Source organism: Mobula hypostoma, chromosome 5 (assembly GCF_963921235.1).
Source record: "Mobula hypostoma chromosome 5, sMobHyp1.1, whole genome shotgun sequence".
Taxonomy (NCBI): domain Eukaryota; kingdom Metazoa; phylum Chordata; class Chondrichthyes; order Myliobatiformes; family Myliobatidae; genus Mobula; species Mobula hypostoma.
This window is the reverse complement of record NC_086101.1, coordinates 112,191,331-112,213,692: the sequence shown is the minus strand read 5'-3', so window position 1 is coordinate 112,213,692 and position 22,362 is coordinate 112,191,331. Positions and strand designations below refer to the sequence as shown.

Here is a 22,362-nt window from a genome sequence, read left to right as displayed (position 1 = left end):
CACTCCAGAGAAACATTGTATCATTTCTTAATGCATGTATACATTTCTAAATGACAATAAAAGAGGACTGAGTGCTTTCATAATCTAACTGCAAACACACGGGTTTTCCCACCTCTTACAAAATATTTAATGAGTTAACATTGATCTTGGTAATGGATACTCCACTATATACAATTCCTTGTAAGAGTATTCAGCCCCCAATCCTTTGTTTACATAAATGAGTATTACAACCAGGTATTTTGATTCATTTAACTGAGAATTTTTACTTGTGAATGACATGCTCCTCCCACCCCCAACAGAAGAGCCCAAAAAACAGGGAAAACTGAAGCATGAAAAACTAAAAATTCAAAAATTGAAGTGTCAGCAGTTCAGAAATATTCATCCCTCTTTGAACCACCTCACCTCTCACAGCTACTACAATGGGGATGGTGTTAACTGGCTGATATGCAGTATTAAATTTACACCAGACATACAGCTAAATAAACTGCATATACCTACCACCCCACCAGCCTCCGGGTCCAATATATTATTCTCCGTAACTTCCGCCACCTCCAACAGGATCCCACCACTAAACATATCTTTCCCTCCCCCACTCCCTGCTTTCCGCAGGGATTGCTCCCTATGCGACTCCCTTGTCCTTTCGTCCTCCCCCATCCCTTCCCACTGATTTCCCTCCCAGTACTTATCCTTGTAAGCGGAACAAGTGCTACACATGCCCGTACACTTCCTCCCTCACCACCATTCAGGGCCCCAGACAGTCCTTCCAGGTGAGGCGACACTTCACCTGTGAGTCGGCTGGGGTGATATACTGCGTCCGGTGCTCCCGAAGCGGCCTTCTATATATTGGTGAGACCCGACGCAGACTGGGAGATCATTTCACTGAACTGCTATGCTCTGTCCGCCAGAGAAAGCAGGATCTCCCAGAGGTCACACATTTTAATTCCACGTCCCATTCCCATTCTGATATGTCTATCCATGGCCTCCTCTACTGTCAAAAAGAAGCCACACTCAGGTTGGAGGAACAACCCCTTATATTCTAATTGGGTAGCATCCAACCTGATGGCATGAACATTGACTTCTCTAACTTCCATTAATGCCCCACCTCCCCTTCGTACCCCATCCGTTATCTATCTTTTATTATTACATTTTTTTTCTCTCTCCTTTTTCTCCCACTGTCCATCTCACTATACTCCTTGCCCATCCTCTGGGCTTCTTCCCCCGCCCCGCCTCCCTAGGCCTCCCATCCATCCCATGATCCTCTCATATCCCTTTTGCCAATCAACTTTCCAGCTCTTAGCTCCATCCCTTCCACCTCCTGACTTAGTCTAACAGTTAGTCCTGATGAAGGGTCTCGGCCCAAAACGTCAACTGTACCTCTCCCTATAGATGCTGCCTGGCCTGCTGCGTTCACCAGCAATTTTTATGTGTGTTGCTTGAAATTCCAGGATCTGCAGATTTCCTCGTCCTTGCCCATAATGACTTTGCAAAGTATCACTAAGAAGTGAGAGAGAGTGTGTGTGTGTGTGTGTGTGTGTGTGAGTGTGAGAGTGTGTGTCTCTATATATATGAGAGAGAGAGACACACACACACACAGAGACAGAGAAACTTTTGATCAGAGTCCAATGTGGAACTTTTTGGCCTCAACTATAAGGGATATGTGTGGTGTAAATCTAATACTGCACATCAGCCAGGTAACACTATCCATAGAGTAAAATATGGTGGAGGTAGCATCATGCTATGGGAATGCTTTTCAGCAGCAGGGACTGAAAATCTGGTCAGGATTGATGGGGAGATGAATGCTGCTAAATATAGAGAGATCATGGATTAAAAACCTGCCAGCCTCTGCCAGAGAGCTTAAACTGGGGAGGAAGTTCATCTTTCAGCAGGACAATAACACAAAGCACACTGCTGAGAAAATAGCACACATTATTTTGTAGGGACCTGTCAGAAATTCATCTGAGACCAAGAATCTAATGTGCCCCATAAACAGGGTATCACCTAAGATTGGGTAGAAGTAGATAAGGGGAAACAGACAGTAGACGAAAAAGACAGACTCTAATGTGTGCCTTGATTGAATCTAGCACATCACATACCAGATGCTTCTGGGTTGATTGGTTGGTTTACACATTTCAAGTATTTGACCTTCAAGGAGAAAACACCTCAAACTGATGACAGGAGTTGGAAGGAATGTGCTTTGGTCATGATTTGCAATGGGGGGGGGGAGTGTAGGAGGGAGGGCAGAGGAGAGGTGCAAGATAATAAGCACTGCTGGTCTCTGAACCCCTTGTAGTCCATGGAGAGCGAGTATTTTCATTCTTTACCTGTTTATGAGCTGTAGAAACTGCTGGTACTGAAGCTGATGATACAGGGCAGCTGCCAACTCTCGCTGTTTTTTCAATCTCCCTTGGTCCATATCGCCCTATCAAATCCAAACAAACCATCTGAAAAAAAATCTGACCTCTCTTACTCTCAAATAAACTCGTACTCTGTAAAACCAATTCTGCAAATAGACTGCTCGGTCACCTTTACGTTTAGGTTTTAACCGCAGGCAAATATTTGCACTGGTTAATCTTGAGAGACATCTGTGAAATGCAGATAGGGAGAAAAATAAAATGAAAAAAATGGCTAACAGTAATACACACTTATTCTTCTGAAAAAAACACTTTATAAAAAGTCAGAATTTCACCTACAGAGCTCAATGTGAAACCTAATTAGGGAGGGAAAGAGGACTAAATTTCCCTTGGTCACTAGTTTGGAAGCTGCCCAGTGATAGTCAGCTAATCAATGTCCTTATTCCAGTTACTAGGTATGGAGCAGGTTCCATTTGCAATCATTCTTTGAATTAAAATAGAACAGCATGGAAGAGCTTTAATTTTAATCTCAGGAGCAATGTGGCCAATCACATGTTAACACTTTATTTTAGTTGGAAACCACTTTTTAAAAAAATACTTTATAAGATTTGTACTTTTTAAAACAAACTCATGTATTTTTCATAGTATGTGGTTCATCCCCAATTACCAACAGAAAATGGTATAGCAGCTAAACTAACGGTTTATCACTTTTCTCCTTTTCGTTGGCTAAGTATTAGCACACGATGTAATTGTCTTAATTATGTCGCTTGTTAACTAGTTTATTTCTATCTAAGGAATTTTCCTTATCTCAATGATTTTTGGATTTTTCAGTGGTGCCACCTTTATTCTTTTTGTCTCTATATTCTTTGCCATTCATTTACCTCTTAGTATTCTCAACTCTTCAGTTAGTTTGCTTAGTATTTGTGTGTTTGTACTTTAAAATAAACAATCGTTAGAATTAAGACTGATCATTCCTGACTCCCAGAAGAATCCCAAAGATCAGAAAATAAACAAAGATCCAATACTACTGTCATGCACTTCCTACTTGCTGAAGGTGAAGCTATCACAATTCCATGAGTTCACTCTCTTGGTTGGTCACTTAGAGAATAAGGGACAAACGATTAGGGGTGGACAAGGATCCCAAAACAACTTATCCTTAATTAAACTCCTTGTGGGGAAAAATGCATTAATCAAATAACAACTTAGAATGTCAAATTACTAAAAGGCAATGTTTAAGGGATTTAGATAACTATAATTATGCTTTAGTACACTGCAGATATGGAGAAGGAACCAGGTAGTCTACTATGGAAGAGGATCGATCAAAGAGCAAGCACTCACTAATAATGCAGGCAAAATGGAAGGACAGCTCATATCACAAATGCCTCCGAGAGCATCAATGCAGAGGTCAAGAAAAACTGAACTTTGATTAAATCCAGCAAGGGAAAACAGGCTGAAAATTAACAGGAATTAAAGATATGAATCTGCTTCCAAGCATTTTATCACATTGCCTGTAAAACTTGGAAGGGATAAGACAGACTTTGGTACAAATTGCTTTGTTTTTGATAGCCTTTAATAACCTTATGATCCATTCCAGTCTGCTTTATCAATAAAGCTTGTTGAGAAATCGTAAGACATAATGACTACAGCAAGCCAAGCCTTTATAATCATTGCAGTTCATTGTGACTTCAGTACTTAGAGTAGGCGCAATATTTCCTCCAATCTAAAAGTGGAATTACTCTAGGACTTAACAGTATTTTAATAACTTAAACACACAAAAAGAATTGCTCATTTTTCTTCAACAGGATACGCTACGAAAGGGCAATCTTCATCCCAAACCCATCCAAACAAAACACGATCAGATTAACAGTAGGGACAGAAGCCTGAAGACACACACTCAGCGATTCAGCAACAGCTTCTTCCCCTTTGCCATCTGATTCCTAAATGGACACTGAACCTGTGAATACCACCTCACTTTTAAAATATATATTATTTGTTTTTGCACGATTTTTAATCTATTCAATATACGTATACTGTAATTGATTTACTTACTATTTTTCCTTCTTCTATATTATGTACTACATTGAACTGCTGCTGCTAAGTTAACAAATTTCACAAAACATGCCAGTGATAATAAACCTTATTCTGATTCTAAAACACCAAGTATTCTGCTCAAGGAGCACAGACAAAGCAGGAATGCTGCTAGGCTGGCCCACATTCCTGCTTCATTGGAAACAATCTATGATACCTAGTTATATATAAAAATAACTCTTAAAAATGTCTATATTTCAGGGTCTTTTGGCACAAATCATGTCACTTTGTTACCAAATTTCTATATTTCAAGCCTAACAGCAATGTAGCACATAGAAAGCACAAGACTCGTTTCTATGTGCCTGAGGTGCCCTGACTCCATCTGCTGAATTTGGGTTAGGCTGCACGTATATCCCAACCACATATTCAAGTGTGGGCCTGTGTCAGGACGGAACAGCTAGCAAGCAGGGCAAAATAAGGAATGGCAACAAAGTGTCAGAATCAGACCCAGCTAATAACAATGCCTAGAGGACAATGATTGGGTTACATACCAGCAATGGTGGCGGGGAGGGTCCAGGAGCAAAAGGCACTCTTCCCCACATTTTTATCACGTCGCCCAGAGGCTGGAAACCCTCATCACAACCCCGTTTGACCAGCAGGGACATGGGAAAGTATCCAGCTTGGAACCAGTCAGCCATTTCCTGCGTTGTAAATGGGCCTTAAAAAATGAGAAATTATTTATTTATGTAGTATTAAGCAATTTTCAGTCTCTGGCTAACTGGTAAAATGCAAATAATCAAGAAAAAAAGACACACTCGTAGCCCTCATTCTCCTTCCTCACACCCCAACACCAAGAGTAAGTACAATCATACAAAGAAATCCTTTGCCTGTACCTATTACTAAAGTACCAATCCAACTCTGAGCATTTACAATTAACATTCATCATACAGAGCTTGGGAATGGGGTGGAATGGTAACGGCAGATTACTCTTCCAGCGAATCCCAAGGAAGGAGAATCTAGTTATACTCTCCTCAGCACTTCCACATTCTGGATGGCAATAAAACCATGGATCACTCCCAACTCCCTTTTTATGCTGTCTTGGGCCAGATTAGCTCATTCCGCATAGGCTTGAAATGGCACCTGAGAGTTCTTGCTCTTGCACATCCAACACTACAATTAAGCCAGTCAACTTTATAAAAGTCTGACTGGGCCGTATCTGGAGTTTTGCATACAGTTCTCATCATCACACTTTAGGAAGAATGTTGAGGTTTTGGAGAGGGTGCAGAAGAGATTTACCATAACGCCACCTGGTTTAGAGGGCATGTGCTATCACGACAGGCTGGATAAACGTGGGTGGTTTTCTCTGGAGTGCCGGAAGCTGAGGGGAGATCTGATAGAGATTTGTAAGATTATGAGAGGCATAAACAGGGTAGAAATTGAAGGTGGGAGGGGTTAGATTCAAAGGGGATGCGAGGAGCAAGTGTTTTTTTTAAACACAGTGGTGGATGTCTGGAATGTACTACCTGGTAGAGGTAAAATAAATTGTAGACTTTTAGGAGACGTTTGGATAGGCACATGGATGCAAGGAAGATGGAAAGATGTGGACATTGTGTGGATAGGAGGGAATATTGTTTGGGTGCTTTTGATCTGCTTTTTAGCTGATTTGGCACAACATTGTGGGCTGAATGGCCTGTTCCTATGCTGTACTGTCCTAATCTTTAAGTTAAAGATGGGTCAGAGCCAGGAGAACACCATCTAAGGCCTTTAAATCTGCCATGGCTGATCTGCAGTACAACTCCTTGTATCCACTTTCACATTGCTTTAATGGTTTTGGCAAAGATCTGTACTACAGTTTAAAATTGATTATTTCTGGCATCAAATGCCTTTCGAGGAAAGCAATTCACTATTTCTGTCACTGTAGTTACAGCTGCAACATCTCAACTTCAGTAAGGGTCTGGCTCTAATTTTTAGACTGTCAATCAATGAAAATAATTTATGATTCTACTCTGTCAAAAACAACTTCAAAATAATTCTTAAACTTTATTTCCACAACTGTCCCTTGTGATTTTGCAACTCTAGTTACCAATTAGTTAAAATTTTGCTTCCAATTAGGTCCACCCAATCCTAACATGTGCAGCCAGACACATCTGAATGCTGTGGGTTCAGCTTACCCTGAATCTCCCCTTGTGGATCTTTGTAGAACCACTTCATAGCTGCCTCATGTGAGAGGGGCAAGGCGGCAGCAGCAGCTCGACTTCTTTGATCTTGCATCATCTCGACAAACCGCTCATCGTCTAGTGAGTTGTCGTGCAGCGATGCAACCATTTTTTCAGCTTCCTACCACAGAAGAATAACAACACATTATAGAAATACTAATTATGTGATAATCTGCACCAATTTTAGTAAGGCATTACTTACAATACTTTAAACCAAGAACTAGGAAGTGGGAATAAGTTGGATAGTTTTTCCATGGGCTGGCATAGACTCTCAGCCATTGGGCCATAGATTTAGTTATTTTATGAACAATTTGGAAAATATATGGTTCGGGTGTCAGTGGTTGGGTTGAGATGTTTTCCGATCTTGGAAATTTACTTGCAAATGTTTTGACACCATGCAAGGAGACATCATCAGTGCACTGTTAATTATGTGCCCTCAGAATGCTTGGATACAAGGATGAGATTTCCTCCTTACATCACAATTGAGTTTCCATAATCAGCTGATTGATAAATATATAAAGGCCAAGCATTCAGAGGACACACCACAATTATTTATTAAGATACAGCGCGGAATAGACCCTTCCGACCCTTCAAGCTGTGTCGTCCACCAATCCCCCAATTTAATGCCAGTCTAATCACAGGACAATTTTACAATGACCAATTAACCTACTGTGGGAGGAAACCCACACAGTCATGGAGAGAACCTACCAACTCCATACAAGCAACGGCAGGGACTGAATGTGCTTTGCTGGTACTGTAAAGCGTCATAATAACCACTACGCTACTGTGCCACCCCAATTAACAACACACTGATGAGGTCTCCTCATATGGTGACGAAACACTTGCAAGAAATTTGCGAAGATTGGAGAACAACTCAACACAACTATTTTATAAATGTAGATGTTACTTATAGACTGTCTATTTACTTTAAAATTCTGATATTTTCATGATACTGCAGGCAGGTACATTTCTGATATCAAGCATATGGAATGTATAGAAACAAACTAAAAACTTTCCAGCATCTTACAAAATTAAACTTGCAGCAATGCAACCTCATAGAAGAATTACACAAGACTCAACATAACATCAAGTTAACCATAGAAGCATTAATATTTAGTAAAATGAACGACTGAAATTTCGAACAATTAGGGTGGAAGTACAATATGTAGCTGCACATTATTTATTCTGTTACCATAACCAAAGCAAGAGGCTTATGGATTATGGTCTGCTTTTATAAAAATCACAGCGAAAAGTTATCTCAATAGAATACAAACGTTCCAACCACTACCTGCTCAAACCGTTTCATCCCTTCATCGTCGTCATTATCTGCCGGTATGAATTCAGCAGCAGTGCCAGGATATGGAGGAGAAGAGGAAGGTGAAGAGGATGATAAAGTTGAGACCGTGGCTGGACTCAGCTGAGCAGGCTGGCCCAAATTCACAGCTTCTGCATGGAAGCAAAAAGGAATAATGGGTCAAGAGTTTCAATAATCACTGTGACCAAGCAACTCGAGAAATATAGTCAAGCATCAGCTCAATAATATACCAGCAGAGTTGCACGAGTCAGAGTCATCACACACTTCACTCTAAATAATTCAAGTGCATCCTTATCTCCTTGTTGAGGTTAGTATCCCAATTGAAGGAAAAATGAATCAGAGATGGAAGTATTAAAAAATGCCGGAATGACACATTATCTGAAATAAGAGTCAATACATTTCTGGCTTGGGCATTTCATCAGACCAGTCATAAACAGTGTGCACCTGAAGTCTTTCAAGTACTGAACTAAATAAGGTGTATGACTCACATGCCCTGCTTTTACTTCCAGCTCTTGTTTATCATTCACTCCCAATCTAAAGAAAAGAAAGGGGCTAATGTAGTCTCAGCCCCTGTAACTGCTTGAAAATTTTATGTACACGAATCTTTCTGCAATTGCAGGAGCAGGAGACAAATTTGTCTGTTCTTTGAATACACCAGCACAATGACAATAGATCCAATGGCTCTCTTCTGCTTGACAGAAGCTTGTGATTCTCCATCCACAGAAGAAAATCCTCTCCAATAATCACCTACTTTTAAAATGCTTTTTCTTGCATGCTGCATTTTAATGACTGTTCAGATTAAATTACCCTTTTTTTGTTGAGAAATTGAAACAAAAAAAGCACTTTATAGCCAGAAGATCCTCTGTCTGGGTTTTTTTTTCCCGCCAGAACAGCCTAGACTGTAAACCCACTCCAGAACAAGTCAATACGATAGTCCTGATGAAGGGTCTCAGCCGACGCATTGACTGTTTATTCATTTCCATAGATGCTGCCTGACCTGCTGAGTTCCTCCAGCATTTTGTTTGTTTTGCATTACAATGGTGACTGTGTCTCTGAAGTACCTAATTAACTCTAAAATGCTTTGGGATGTGTTGCATGAATCTTGCTTTCTACTTCTAAAGTGTTTCTAAGAGCCCTGATTATTAGTAGTATTAGATAACGCTTTCTGCCCCTTCCAGAAAGGAAAAGTCTGACATTTAGAAGATGACTTTTGTGATCTCTGAATATTTCAAAGCACTTTATATTCTGCAATTACTGTAGGAAACAGAGCAGCCAGTTTTTCTGTGCTACAGTGGGAGGTGAGGCCAAATGCTGATGGCTTGGTGAAAATATAACTGTCTAACCAATCCATCCAACTCAGGACAGTCCCCCAAATATCCAGATCAGGCAAATGTCCTGAGTTTCTCATGAACAGAAATATTACACCATGCATTACTTGATACAAGAACACCCTGGGAAATTATAAGCTATCCCTATATACAGAAGAATCAATATGGAAAGTAAAGGTTTAGCTTTGATATTGTTTATAAAAGTGCACACACAACCACATTTAATGTTCTGAAACCTTTTGTAATTCTTTCGCTCTGAATTGGCTTGCAATTTTTGTATGATTTCGACTTGCAGGTGATGTACGATTTGAAATATGGAGCAGTAATTACCAAAATTCATGTGGATGAGATATGTAGTCACAAGTTCCAATTTCTACATTCACTTATTTTGTTTATAGACATATGGAGAGGAACAGGCCCTTGCAGCCATGCTGCCCAACAATACACCAATTTAACACTAGCCTAATCCTAATCACAGCACTATTTCCAATGACCAATTAACCTACCAACCAGAACATCTTTGGACTGTGAGAGGAAACCAGAGCACCCAGAGAAAACCCGTGCAGTCACAGGGAGTAGTATAATCTCCTTACAGGCAGCAGTGGGAATTGAGCCCAGGTCTCCTGACTGTAAAGTGCTGTGCTGATCACTACTCTACTGTGCCGCACTGGTTGCATTACTCTACACATTTCCTTAAGATGTATGCATGATTTAACAGGTGCCAGTGACATTTCCTTACCATCAACAGCTTTGTGTCCTTGCGTATCTGACACAGAATCTGTCACATCTGTCTCAGTCCGATGTACAACTGCCTCACATTCTTCAGGTACTGGAAGGAATGCCTCCTGGGGCTGGGATTCCGAGGGAGAGGAAGACGAGCATGAGGGAGAGGTCTTGCCGTTGAATGCTTCAGTGTGCAGATCTGTTCTGTCTGCATTGGATTAAAAAATTGTTACTGACATCTAAAACTTAATAAGCATTTTAAAATAACTACTAGCTTTTAACCTAGTTCACATGGAAAAGCTAACAAGGACAGATCCTGATCACTGTGAATCATTTTGCTTGCAAATGTATGCTTGGAAATTGGGTGCACACCATGCACTTTTGCTACCTCCAAGAAGAATGAACTCCCGATTCCAAACAAATACTCCCAGTTACACAAAGCACGAGGTTAGGACAGTTCAGGATAGCCACCTCAGTCGTGGTGTCAGCCAACATTTGTGCTCAAGAGTGGCTACCTGAAAAAGACTGAGTAAGGTACCTACCAACTTACTCTCTTCTGTAACCTTTTGTAGCTTTGATCACCCCTTTATAGGAAAGTGTTAAACTGGAAAGAGGGCAGAGAAGATTTATGAGTAACAGACAAAATACTGGAGGAACTCAGCAGATCAAGCAGCATCCAGGGAAAGGAATAAACAGTCAACATTTCAGGCCAAGCAAGGTCCCAGCTCAAAGAGCTAACTGTTTATTACTTTCTGTTGATGCTGCTTGACCTGCTGAGTTCCTCAAGCATTCTGTATGCAATACTGTGGATTTCCAGCATTTGCAGAATCTCTTGTGTTTAAGATTTACAAGGAAGCTGCAAGGATTGGAGGGCCTGAGATATAGGAGAAGTTGAGCGGGTAGGACTTTATTCACATCTGCGGTCTCCCCTGAATCTCCCACACTCATGAACAAAGTCAACGGCACAGATAAGGTGAATGAATTTTGTCTTTCTTCCAGGAAAGGGGAACTAATAACTAGACGGTTTAAGGTGAGAAGTGAAGAGTTTAAAAAAGAGCCAAAGGAGCTACTTCTTCATGCATAGGCTAGTGTGCAGATGAAAAGAGCTGCTCGAGAGAATATTTGATGCAAGTGAAACAACAACATTCAAAATATATTTGGATAAGTATATAGATGTGAAGGGTTTAAGAGGATATGAGCCAAACATGGGTTAATGGGACTCATTTACTGGGCACTATGCTCGACAGTGACGAGCTGGGCCAAAGGGCCCATTTCCATGCTGCATTATTCTATGAATCCATAAAAGCAAAAGGTCAAGGTGGGGTCAGGAACAAAATTATAAGTGCCTAAGGACTGGAGGCATACTTAGAAAAAACATTAGCACTGATCTGCACAACCAGATATAGCAAGAAACCTTTTCCTGCCAACGTATACCTTGCCACAATTCATATAATGAAATTCAGCAAATTATCACTGAACTGCATTACAAATTGTTTATGTCAAGAAGGTTCATTGGCATTTATCATTTGCACACCGGAGATCCCCATTTACTACAGTCCAATTTTCTTTAACTTAGGGGCATAGATTGCCCTCCAGCCAGGTGACCATGATGCCCGCATTTCTCCCTCTCTCCTAAGGATACATTTGTGTATTCATGCACCAGCAGGGAACTCACCACCTTAAGAGCAAAAACATTTTTAATATGAAAACAGAAAATATTAGAAACATTAGGCAATAATTGTGTAAATAAACAGTTTATGTATAACTGACCCAAGTATATCCAACATTTATGTTGGAAATAATTCAGAAGATGTGTAGCTCGGGTATTTGATGGTCAGGTTGAGTTGTCCTCCGATCTTGGCAATTGACTTGCAAATATTTCGTCACCATGCAAGAACACATTGTCAGTGCACTGTTGATTGTGGCATGCCTTCCGAATGCCTGGCTTTTATATACTTTTGAATCAGCTGATCGGACGTCATTTCCTAAACTCAAAAGAAATGTGGGGAGGAAACAGTGCCGCTGATTGATTGTATGGCGAACTCTGTGCATTGTGGTCAGAAATTTTGCCCGCATTGGCTCACAAATAGCATCAAGGTCGACATTGGTTCACAGAATTGTTTGTGGAAAACCACGCTTCTGAGAATTCTCTTGCATGCCATGTGTTCATTTGCACCCTAACTTTCATTGATGCCCCGTCAAATTTATGTCCCTCTCAATCTTCATAGGTAGAGACTACGGGGAGTTCACCATGCCACTTTAAAGCCTACTGATGTTCATGGATCCTTGTGGATAGTTTTCTCCTAGTTTGGCTGACATAATACTTGCCGCATTGGATTGAAAAGTCTATAAAGGCCAAGCATTTGAAAGGCACACAATTAACAGCGCACTGACAATGTCTCCTCACTTGGTGATGATACATTTGCAAGTAAATTGCCAAGATCAAAGAACAACTTAACCCAACATTTACATTGTTCAGATTTCCAGGATTTAAGTTTTAAGATCCAGCATCTCCACATTTTTAATTTTAAAAACATTTTTCAGTGTTTGTTACAAATCAGAACCATACTACTGAACTAGTTTGGTAAAGATAAAGACATTAATGGTATGGAGATTGTAGTTACCTGCATCACCATTTTCTGTCCTTTCAGATTCCTTGTAAAATTCCATATCATATTCGTTTTCCGGTCGCTCGTCCAGTTCATCCACTCCCCTGAACTCCAGCTCCTGCTCTTCAGGAATTGGCTCCTTGGAACCCTTCTGCTTAAAGCACCAATCAATAAAAGTTGGGGATTAAAAACAGAACTGGAGATGACTGATCAGGAATTTCATCACTCAATAACCTGCACTGCCCAAAGTATCTCCAGAAGGGTAGAAATGGAAGTAATAATTGGAAAAGCAGAATCACTTAAGAAAAAAAATTAAAATTCCATGTTTCTCTTTTAAAATCTTGCCCACACTAAAACAACATGTTTCTCCTCTAAACTCCTGCCCACTTTACTTCAGAACAATCACTCCTTGCCTTTAAAGACATGAAAGCCCCAGATGAATCAAATGTCCCCATCTCTTCCTCTGCATCTTCTAGGCACCATTCAGGCAAATTATCCTTCTCCTCTTCATAGCTGCCACTGCCTGTCCTGCCCCGCCTGTACGAACGTTCTTCGTCTCGCTCCCGGAAGTCAAAGTCAAACCTGCGCCGCCGCTGATCAGCATGGTCCCTCCAGCCTGCGGAGCGAGGACCATCTGGAATAATGGGGGGGGGGGGGAGGTTTAGAATATCAGCACATGCAAGTGATGAGACACAATAAGCACTTCATAAAACCAAGAGGAAGCAACTTTTTCTCTCTGTTATAGCTGGTAAAAACTTGCCCTTTAATTACCTTAGCATACAAGCTCAGGGTGCTCAATGAAGACTCAGGGTGCTCAAAATGATAACATTTCTTCATAACAAATACACTTAATTCCAAGAAATGGATGTCAGCTTCAAGAAATTTCATGTCATGAATACCAGTATCATCCTTTTCCCATTAATTACTCAAGCTTTCCATTTTACAGATTACCTTCTCATTTATTCATTTCACTCAAAGTTTAAAAAACTGCTCCTCCCCACCACCTAAAATGTTCCTTCAAAGGCTCTGCATAACTTCACAATAAATTTTGACCAGTCACCTGGACTAGGAGGTCGCCACCGATCACCTTCTCTTCTTGCTCCAGCTGTCCTCCAACCTCCATCCTCATCTTCACCATTCTGCTCTTCGCGGATGGCTCGCCAGTTCTCACTGTCGGAGCGAGCAAAATCCTGCTTGCGCGAGGTTGGAGCCACTTCCTCAAACCCTACCCGTACTTAACGGAAAGCGAAGAAAAGGGAGGAGGATGGAGGAGAAAGAGAAATGGGAAACGAGAAATGTCAGGTTTGGTACTCCCTCCCCCCCACTCCACCCCAAAAGGAATTAGCTGTCTATATTAGCTCACTGAAATTAGGTGATTACCACCATACCACTAGTTTTCCTCAAAATAAAAATTAGAATTTGTTTCTGATCACCATTCGACTACTGGAATAGAATTTTAGATTTGATCATATTTTCCTAAAACTTCAAATCATACCTCCATCTCTACGGCCAGACTTCTCAAATCTTCTGTCACCTCTACAAATTGCAAGAAAATGTTGGTTAGTGAGTAGACACACAGAAAACAGAGAAAGTAAAGGAAACCTCTTCCCCCCCCCGCCCCCCAATGCAAGCAGGCAAGTTAATAGGAAATAAGTCTTTTTTAAGATGTCTGCACAGCAAACATATAAACTTACACCAGCTTTCAAAAACTGACAGTTTGAGAATAATGTTGGGTTTTTATTACTAAGCAGTGCTTACTAGGCTATTGCAGATCTCTCCTTCCCATATTTTATATTATTCTGTAACATTGTTGGCCATTCATCAATGAATCTTCAACTTTGTCCAGAGATACTTCCCTTTCTTCGGCAAGTATACTGAGAGGCACCTTTAAGCAAAATTTCTTTTGATGGGATGTGTTGCCATCAAACTTTGCATTTTTACTTACCATTTAGATATTATACATTCCAGTATAAATTTTAACCTTTTTATGTTAAAGTTCTTCCTTTGCCATTAGTTTGGTGACAAAAATAAGTGCCAAGTGTAATCATGAAACCATCAGCTAGAATCAGAAATGTACAACCTAGAAACGAGCCCTTCCACTCCACCTCATCCAAGCCCACTGACACTCCTATATGCAAAAACCATTTGCCTGCACTGGACACATCTACTGTACACATTTCCTAACCAATTGTCTATCAGAACATCTTTTAAATATTATAACTGTTATAACCCTAACCCTCCACCCACCTCCTCTGGCAGTTTATTAAAGATGGTCATCACCCTCTGAGAAAAAACTTACTCCTTCAGATATGCATTAAATTTCTTCTCAATCACCTTCCAATTCTAGACCTGTCCTGACGAAAAGATTCTGACTATTGAGAAACACAGAAAATCTACAGCACAATACAGGCCCTTTGGCCCACAATGCTGTGCCAAACGTGTACCTACTTTAGAAATTACCCATAAGCCTCTATTTTTCTTTTTTGTACTTTATTTTTTATTGAATTCCATCAAACATTTCCACAAGGTGTATTTCAGATACTGTACATATATATCACATTTCTCACAGATCTCCATATAATATTCATCTGAGGTAGACACTTACAGAAAGGAGAGGAAAGAAAGAACAATCGAAAGAAGAAAACTATGTGCAGAGTAGGGAGTGATTTTTTTTTACAACATATTCATTGACTTGTGAGAATAAAATCAGGCCTATGAGGTGTTATGTAGTTAAACCATTTTTTCCAGTATGAATAAAATTGTTCCAACTTATGATTAACAGATGCTGTTATCTTCTCCATTTTGTAAATGTCCATTGTAATTTCCATCCATATATTTAAAATTGGGCTCTCCTGAGATAACCATTTCCTGGTAAGGGTCTTTTTACCAGCCACCAGCAGTACATTCATTAAATATTTATCTCTTTTCAACCATTCTTGAGGTATATACCCAAAATATATGGTCTTACTCTCCAAGGGTATTTCACATTTAAAGATGTCTTGTAGTGCATTATGTATCCCACTCCAATAGTCTTTGATAACGGGGCATTCCCAGAAAATATGATAATGGTTTGCATTTTGATTTCCACAATTTCTCCAGCAAGCAGAGGAGTTACTATTATAATGGGATTTCTGAGAGGGTGTATAAAATACCTTATCAAGTTTTTCCATCTGAACTCCCTCTATTTCTGTGAACTGGTACACTTCCATTGATACCTCCATATTATTGTAGCCCTCTATTTTTCTAAGCTCCATGGACCTATCCAGGAGACTCTTAAAAGACCCAATTATATCTGCATCCATCACAGTTGCCGGCAGCCCATTCCACACACTCACCACTCTCTGCATAAAAAACTTGCCCCTGACAGCCCCTCCATACCTACTTCCAAGCACCTTAAAACTGTGTCCTCTCGTGTTAGCCATTTCAGCCCTGGGTAAGAGCCTCCGGCTATCCACATGATCAATGCCTCTCATCATCTTAATAGACCTCTATCAAGTCACTCCAAGGAGAAAAGGCCAAGTTCACTCAACCTATTCTCGTAAGGCATGCTCCCCAATCCAGGCAACATCCTTGGAAATCTCCTCTGCACCCTTTCTATAGTTTCTACATCCTTCCTGTAGTGAAGTGACCAGAACTGAACACAGTACTCCAAGTGAGGTCTGTCCAGGGCTCTTAAACATTACCTCTCGGCTCTTAAACTCAATTCCATGGTTGATGAAGGCCAATGCACTCTATGCCTTCTTAACCAGAGCCAACCTGCGCAGCAGCTTTGAGTGTCCTATGGACTCGGACTCCAAGATCCCTCTGATCCTCCACTCTGCCAAGAGTCTTACCATTAATACTATATTCTGCCATCATATTTGACCTACCACTTCACTATTTGAAATGTTGTTGGAATGCCTAGTGAGGCACAGCAACTAAATGCATAACTCCTGGGTGAGGTCTATTGGGACCAATGAAGTTCAAACATTATATCCAGGTAATTAAAAATGCTTCTTTTAATATTATGCAATTATTATCTGATAATATAAAACATTCAAGATAATTGGATTAAATGTTCATTTCCCTTTTACTTTTGTCCTGTTACTTAAATTACCATGCAAAATAACAATTAGCATTTATACCGTTAATATAGCAAAATATTCCAAGACTCTTCATATGAATGTTAACAAAGAATTTGTTGCTGCATCATGTCAGGAATATAGCAAGAGGTGAGAAAAATCTCAATAAGGAAATAAGTTCTAAAGAATGACATGGGGGGGGGGGCATGCAGATCTTACCAGCATTGAGCCTATGCGGGTGAAAACCAGGCAGCCAATGAAAGATCAACAAAATAATAAACAATCTGCCAGAGGAACTCAGTGAGTGAGGGGAAAGGAATTGTTGACATTTCAAGTCAAAACCCTCATCAGGACTCCTGAACCCAAGAGACCTATCAATGATACTTCACAGCAGTTAGCCACTGATCGACAATAGATTATCTGGACAGTCATTCACTAGACTGAAACTATTCTGCTGCTTCTTTTTGGTTAGTTCAAAGTACATTTATCAAAGTTTGTATACACTATACAACCTTGAGTTTTGTCTCCTAACAGGCAGCCACGAAACAAAGAAATCCAAGAGAACCCGTTGTGACGAAAGAGGGTTACAAAAGTACACATAGACTAAGATGTTAACTGTCCTGTGCTAGCACCAGTGGGATCAACAGTTGATCTGCTACCTGTCTTCAGGAGAGAGAGATAAGTAAGACAATGAAGCAGCATTTGGAAATGTTAATGAAGAGACGAGAGAGTTTACCGGAAGGAGACACCGGTCTGAGTATTGTCAAGACCGGCTCCTTTTGAACCCTGAACTGTTTGAAGTGTGATGGACAGGTGATACCCCAGCAGGGGGATAAAAAGGGGCAGGTTCACTAAGACACGACACCACGAGGTAACGAGACCCTGGAAGCGGTGCGCCCCCACAAGTCGGTGGGAGTTTTTGGAAGACTGGTCGCGGGACCAGCCAGAGATGCACAGGGTGGGAAGATACGGTCGGCGGGAACCTGGTGTGTGTCCGCCCTTGCCTGGGTGCCGGGTTCACCGCTGAAGAACGATCGTGTCTGGAACGGAGAGGTCACAGTCGGTGACCTCAGAAGACATTACAAAGGGCTCGCCCGAAAGCTAACTGCGAGGAATATGGAAGGTCTGTTTGGAATCCGATTTGCATATTCGTTCGTTCTCTCTCTCTCCCCAACGGCACGACGGCGATTACTGCGAACTGAACTAAACTGAACTCTGTCACTTGTGATTGAACATTTTACCCCGAGACTGCAATAGAGCTGATTGACCCTATTATCCTAGTTCTGTGTACATGTGTGTTTATTCATTGCTAACCTGTTGCATTTATATCCTTACTATTAGAGTACTGTGTTGCTTATTTCTTTAATAAAACTTTCTTAGTTCCAGTAATCCAGTCTCCAACAGTGTGGTCCATTTCTGCTGGTTTGGCAACCCAGTTACGGGGTACGTAACACTGTTAAAAAAAGACCGTGAAACACCCAACGTGCAGCGAAAAAAAAAATTGTGCAAACAATAAATGCAAGCAAATAGAATTGTACCCCTAATTCTACAAAGTCACTTCTCAGCCTCTTATACTCAATGCCTCGTAAAATTACATCTGGGTCACTAATCTGAATCCAGGTCCACTGATGAGGATAACTTTAAACTGCCCTAATTCTGGAGCATTTTGAGATGGACAATGAGTGTCAGCTTTGCAAACAATATCCGCATCCCATGAATGAATAAATCAAAAGATGTAGGTCTTCGACTTGCTGAGTTTCTCAATAATGAGCATCCCATTCATCTCCAGTTTCTAGGCTCTCCACAGAAATAAACCTGCTAAGACCAGTATGTTAGAGAACATGTTTCACACCAAGTCCACGGCCTTGCAATCATCCTTGAAGTAGGACTCCAAATCCACATGATACATGAACCCCAATAGTTGAAATATAGATTCACATTTGTACCACATCAAACTAATTCCATAATTTTGTATCCTGTCTTCTCTCTCATTTAAAGATTTGAAAACATCTCACCCCTCCACTAGGGAAAATACACATTTTCCTATTCTTACAAAATGTATGTGAAAATTCAAAACATACAATTTCATCTGCCCACATACACCTGCTCCTCCAAGACAATTACAATCCTGTTGTAGGGTTTCAAGGCTTGCATGCTTCAATGAACCAGAGAGTTATGTTCACTGGAGTCAGGGCTTTATGCTTTGGCTCTTAGTAGGGTCTTCCATTGTAAACAGGTTAAATGGTAGAGACCAGACCAAGAGTGGTCCACCAGTCCTTCAGGTTCAGGGGTTCAGCTCAGGGCTAACAACCCAGACCAGCCAAAAAAAAAATTTGTTATGGCAACAGCAATGAAGAATCCTTCTACATCTGAGCACAACGGTATTCCTGAGTCTGTACCCAGAACTTGCATGACTGATGGTAGTGGGAAAAAAAAATTGAACTACTGACATGATGAACACTGTCAGAGATGGAGGACCTTCAACGTTGCTCTAAATGTAACAGTGTAACAGGGTACATGCACCTGCTACCATTAACCAAACCACTTCCATTAGTCAAAAAAATGCACAGAGAAAACAACAAGATAAAACTTGGAACTCTGTAGTTTATCTCTGTAGATGAAGTTCTAAGCAGTTCAAAGTTAAAAGCAGAAGTATGGTGGGGGCACTCTCCCAAATGACGTTACCCAAACTACCCAGGCATACTTAATTTCAGCACTATCAGGACAGCATTGGCTACACTGAAGAAGGTCTACTGGATGACTGCAGCAAAACACCAAGGACTTGAAAAGCATGTTAATTGCTATATCTTTTTTCTACTTAAATGCATGACCATACACTTCCCGATACTATATTCCACCTGCTACTTGTTTGCCCATTCTTAAAACTTGTCCAAGTCTTTCTGTAGCCTCTCTGCTTCCTCAACTCCCAAGTCCCTTTGCACCTCTGATTTTTGAGTTTTCTCCCTGTAAGGAAAATTTCATCCTGCCTCACCACAGAGCAAATCCATTTGGAAGGAAAATATTCTGCAGCCAAATTTTGGAGTGTCCAAGTTGCACACTTAATGGGTACACAAAATCAACCCAATGAGCATACAGTCATCAGGTAAATTTTCAGTCACCAGCCTTGTACAGGTGTTAAAGTGGTAGGTATACATGGAGAGGTGGTAAATTGGATTAGACATTGGCTCGATGGAAGAAGCCAGAGAGTGGTGGTAAAGAATTGCTTCTCTGAGTGGAGGCCTGTGACTAGTGGTGTGCCACAGGATCAGTGCTGGGTCCATTGTTATTTGTCATCTATATCAATGAGCTGGATGATAATGTGGTAAATTGGATCAGCAAGTTTGCTGATGATACAAAGATTGGAGGTGTAGTAGACAGTGAGGAAGGTTTTCAGAGCCTGCAGAGGGACTTGGACCAGCTGGAAAAATGGGCTAAAAAATGGCAGATGGAGTTTAATACTGACAAGTGTGAGGTATTGCACGTTGGAAGGACAAACCAACATAGAACATACAGGGTTAATGGTAAGGCACTGAGGAGTACAGTGGAACAGAGGGATCTGGGAATACAGATACAAAATTCCCTAAAAGTGGCGTCACAGGTAGATAGGGTCGTAAAGAGAGCTTTTGGTACATTGGCCTTTATTAATCGAAGTATTGAGTATAAGAGCTGGAATGTTATGATGAGGTTGTATAAGGCATTGGTGAGGCCGAATCTGGAGCATTGTGTTCAGTTTTGGTCACCAAATTACAGGAAGGATATAAATAAGGTTGAAAGAGTGCAGAGAAGGTTTACAAGGATGTTACAGAGCAAGGTTGAATAGGTTAGGACTTTATTCCCTGGAGCGTAGAAGAATGAGGGGAGATTTGACAGAGGTATATAAAATTATGATGGGTATAGATAGAGTGAATGCAAGCAGGCTTTTTCCACTGAGGCAAGGGGAGAAAAAAGCCAAAGGACATGGGTTAAGGGTGAGGGGGGAAAAGTTTAAAGGGAACATGGGGGGGGGGCTTCTTCACACAGAGAGTGGTGGGAGTATGGAATGAGCTGCCAGACGAGGTGGTAAATGCGGGTTCTTTTTTAACATTTAAGAATAAATTGGACAGATACATGGATGGGAGGTGTATGGAGGGATATGGTCCGTGTGCAGGTCAGTGGGACTAGGCAGAAAATGGTTCGGCACAGCCAAGAAGGGCCAAAGGGCCTGTTTCTGTGCTGTAGTTTCTATGGTTCTATGGACTGCTATTTCAAAATAAGATGTAGATACTGGAGGCAGTACTGTGCAAATTTCATTCTCTGCTTCCACACAATTTTTGAACTGACTGTTACTGGATAGCAGGAAAGTCTTCCATTTTCTAACTCTAATTCAGTCTCATTACTAACTGAATAGCTATAGTTATAAAAGAGCTACCAGAGATGTAGAAATCAAAATAGCAGTAACCTTTTTGAAAAAAGGCACTACCGACAAATGTAAAAAAGGGAGTTTACTTTGAGGACAAAAGACAAACTGTTCATAAACATTTATATTCTGCTTGCTGGACCTTACCAGGGGGTTAAATGCAAGTGGCAACTGAACCTGGAAGGAAATTCCAATGGGCACCCAAATACACACTCTGCTGGATAGTTTATGCAGTAGGGTTGGCTCACAAAATAAATGCTAGCCAAACTTTCCTATTCTCTTACAACATAGTAGTCCATAATTCCACCATCACAGACACTAAGGAAACCTCTCACTTTAAGAGGTGAAGTTTAATCAACATCAAGCATTACTTTTCTATCCTGCTTCAACACCTTGCTACATCTTAACACCAAGTTATAGATGCTTTAATACTCAAGATGAAGCATCGAACCCCCTGAAACTTACCTTTCCTCCCAGCTCTGACTCCTTAGCATTTCACGTCCTCCACGACCAAACCCCCCTTCTCCATCTTCAAAACTTCTTTGGTAATAACTGCTTTCCCCTCTCCCTCGACCTGCATGAAAAGGGACAAGGTAAAAATACTCAGATAGATCAAATACCAATTGCCAAAATACATTTACAAATGAAAAAATGCTCCTTGAAGATCTCTTCAGCACGAGCCCAAATGAGCTTTAAAATATTGTGTTACACCTCAATATTCTTCCACTTTTGCTGCATTGAAATGTCTGCAGTAGAGCAACAGGACACGAAGCTTCTGAAATTGAGTGGAGGATAATGAAAAACTGAATTTCAAGCTCCAGGTTTAAAGACAATAAAAACAAAAAAAAAACAAAATAATTTGACATCAAACATATTCACATTTTGCAGCATATTGATCTATTTTGGTCAACTTCTGAGCCTCTGACTTAAATGTCATTGATTCTTGCATTAATTACAGCTTACAGAAAATTAAGAAATACTTGTGGAACATGTGAATGTGCTTAAAAACAAATTAATTAGGAAGTAATTATTCAACCCCTCAAGCCTGCTCTTCCATTCAATAAGATCATGGTTGCTTCAAATACAAACTCAAATGTACTCCTAGCAACACACACAAGATTCTGGAGGAACTCAGCAGGCCAAGCAACGTCTATGGAAAAGAGTACAATTGACGTTTTGGGCCGAGACTCTTCATCAGGACTGGGGAAAAAATGAGTCAGTGTTAGAAGGAGGGGGGAGGGGAGGAAGAAACACAAGGTGATAAGTGAACTGTACTCCTGACAGCTTTCTGCCCTCATTAATCAAGTACCTATCTTTTTCCTTAATATTCAAATA

The 22,362-nt window shown here is 40.7% G+C and overlaps 1 protein-coding gene across 6 annotated transcripts in view; it reads right to left on the bottom strand.

Moving 5' to 3' along the window:
* The window catches only part of LOC134346920 (GRB10-interacting GYF protein 2-like), a 173,344-nt gene that overhangs the window by 52,187 nt on the left and 98,795 nt on the right, over nt 1-22,362 (bottom strand). For 5 of the 6 annotated variants that reach the window (XM_063048776.1, XM_063048771.1, XM_063048774.1 and 2 more), the window contains 10 exons: nt 21,493-21,601; nt 14,066-14,106; nt 13,631-13,804; nt 12,984-13,204; nt 12,586-12,721; nt 9,978-10,169; nt 7,884-8,041; nt 6,551-6,716; nt 4,931-5,097; nt 2,322-2,419 (listed from right to left, as the gene is read on the bottom strand). In XM_063048776.1, the coding sequence (XP_062904846.1) occupies nt 2,322-2,419; nt 4,931-5,097; nt 6,551-6,716; nt 7,884-8,041; nt 9,978-10,169; nt 12,586-12,721; nt 12,984-13,204; nt 13,631-13,804; nt 14,066-14,106; nt 21,493-21,601 (1,462 nt within the window). The remainder of the gene's footprint in view (nt 1-2,321; nt 2,420-4,930; nt 5,098-6,550; nt 6,717-7,883; nt 8,042-9,977; nt 10,170-12,585; nt 12,722-12,983; nt 13,205-13,630; nt 13,805-14,065; nt 14,107-21,492; nt 21,602-22,362) is intronic. The other variant, XM_063048775.1, reaches the window with a different exon arrangement.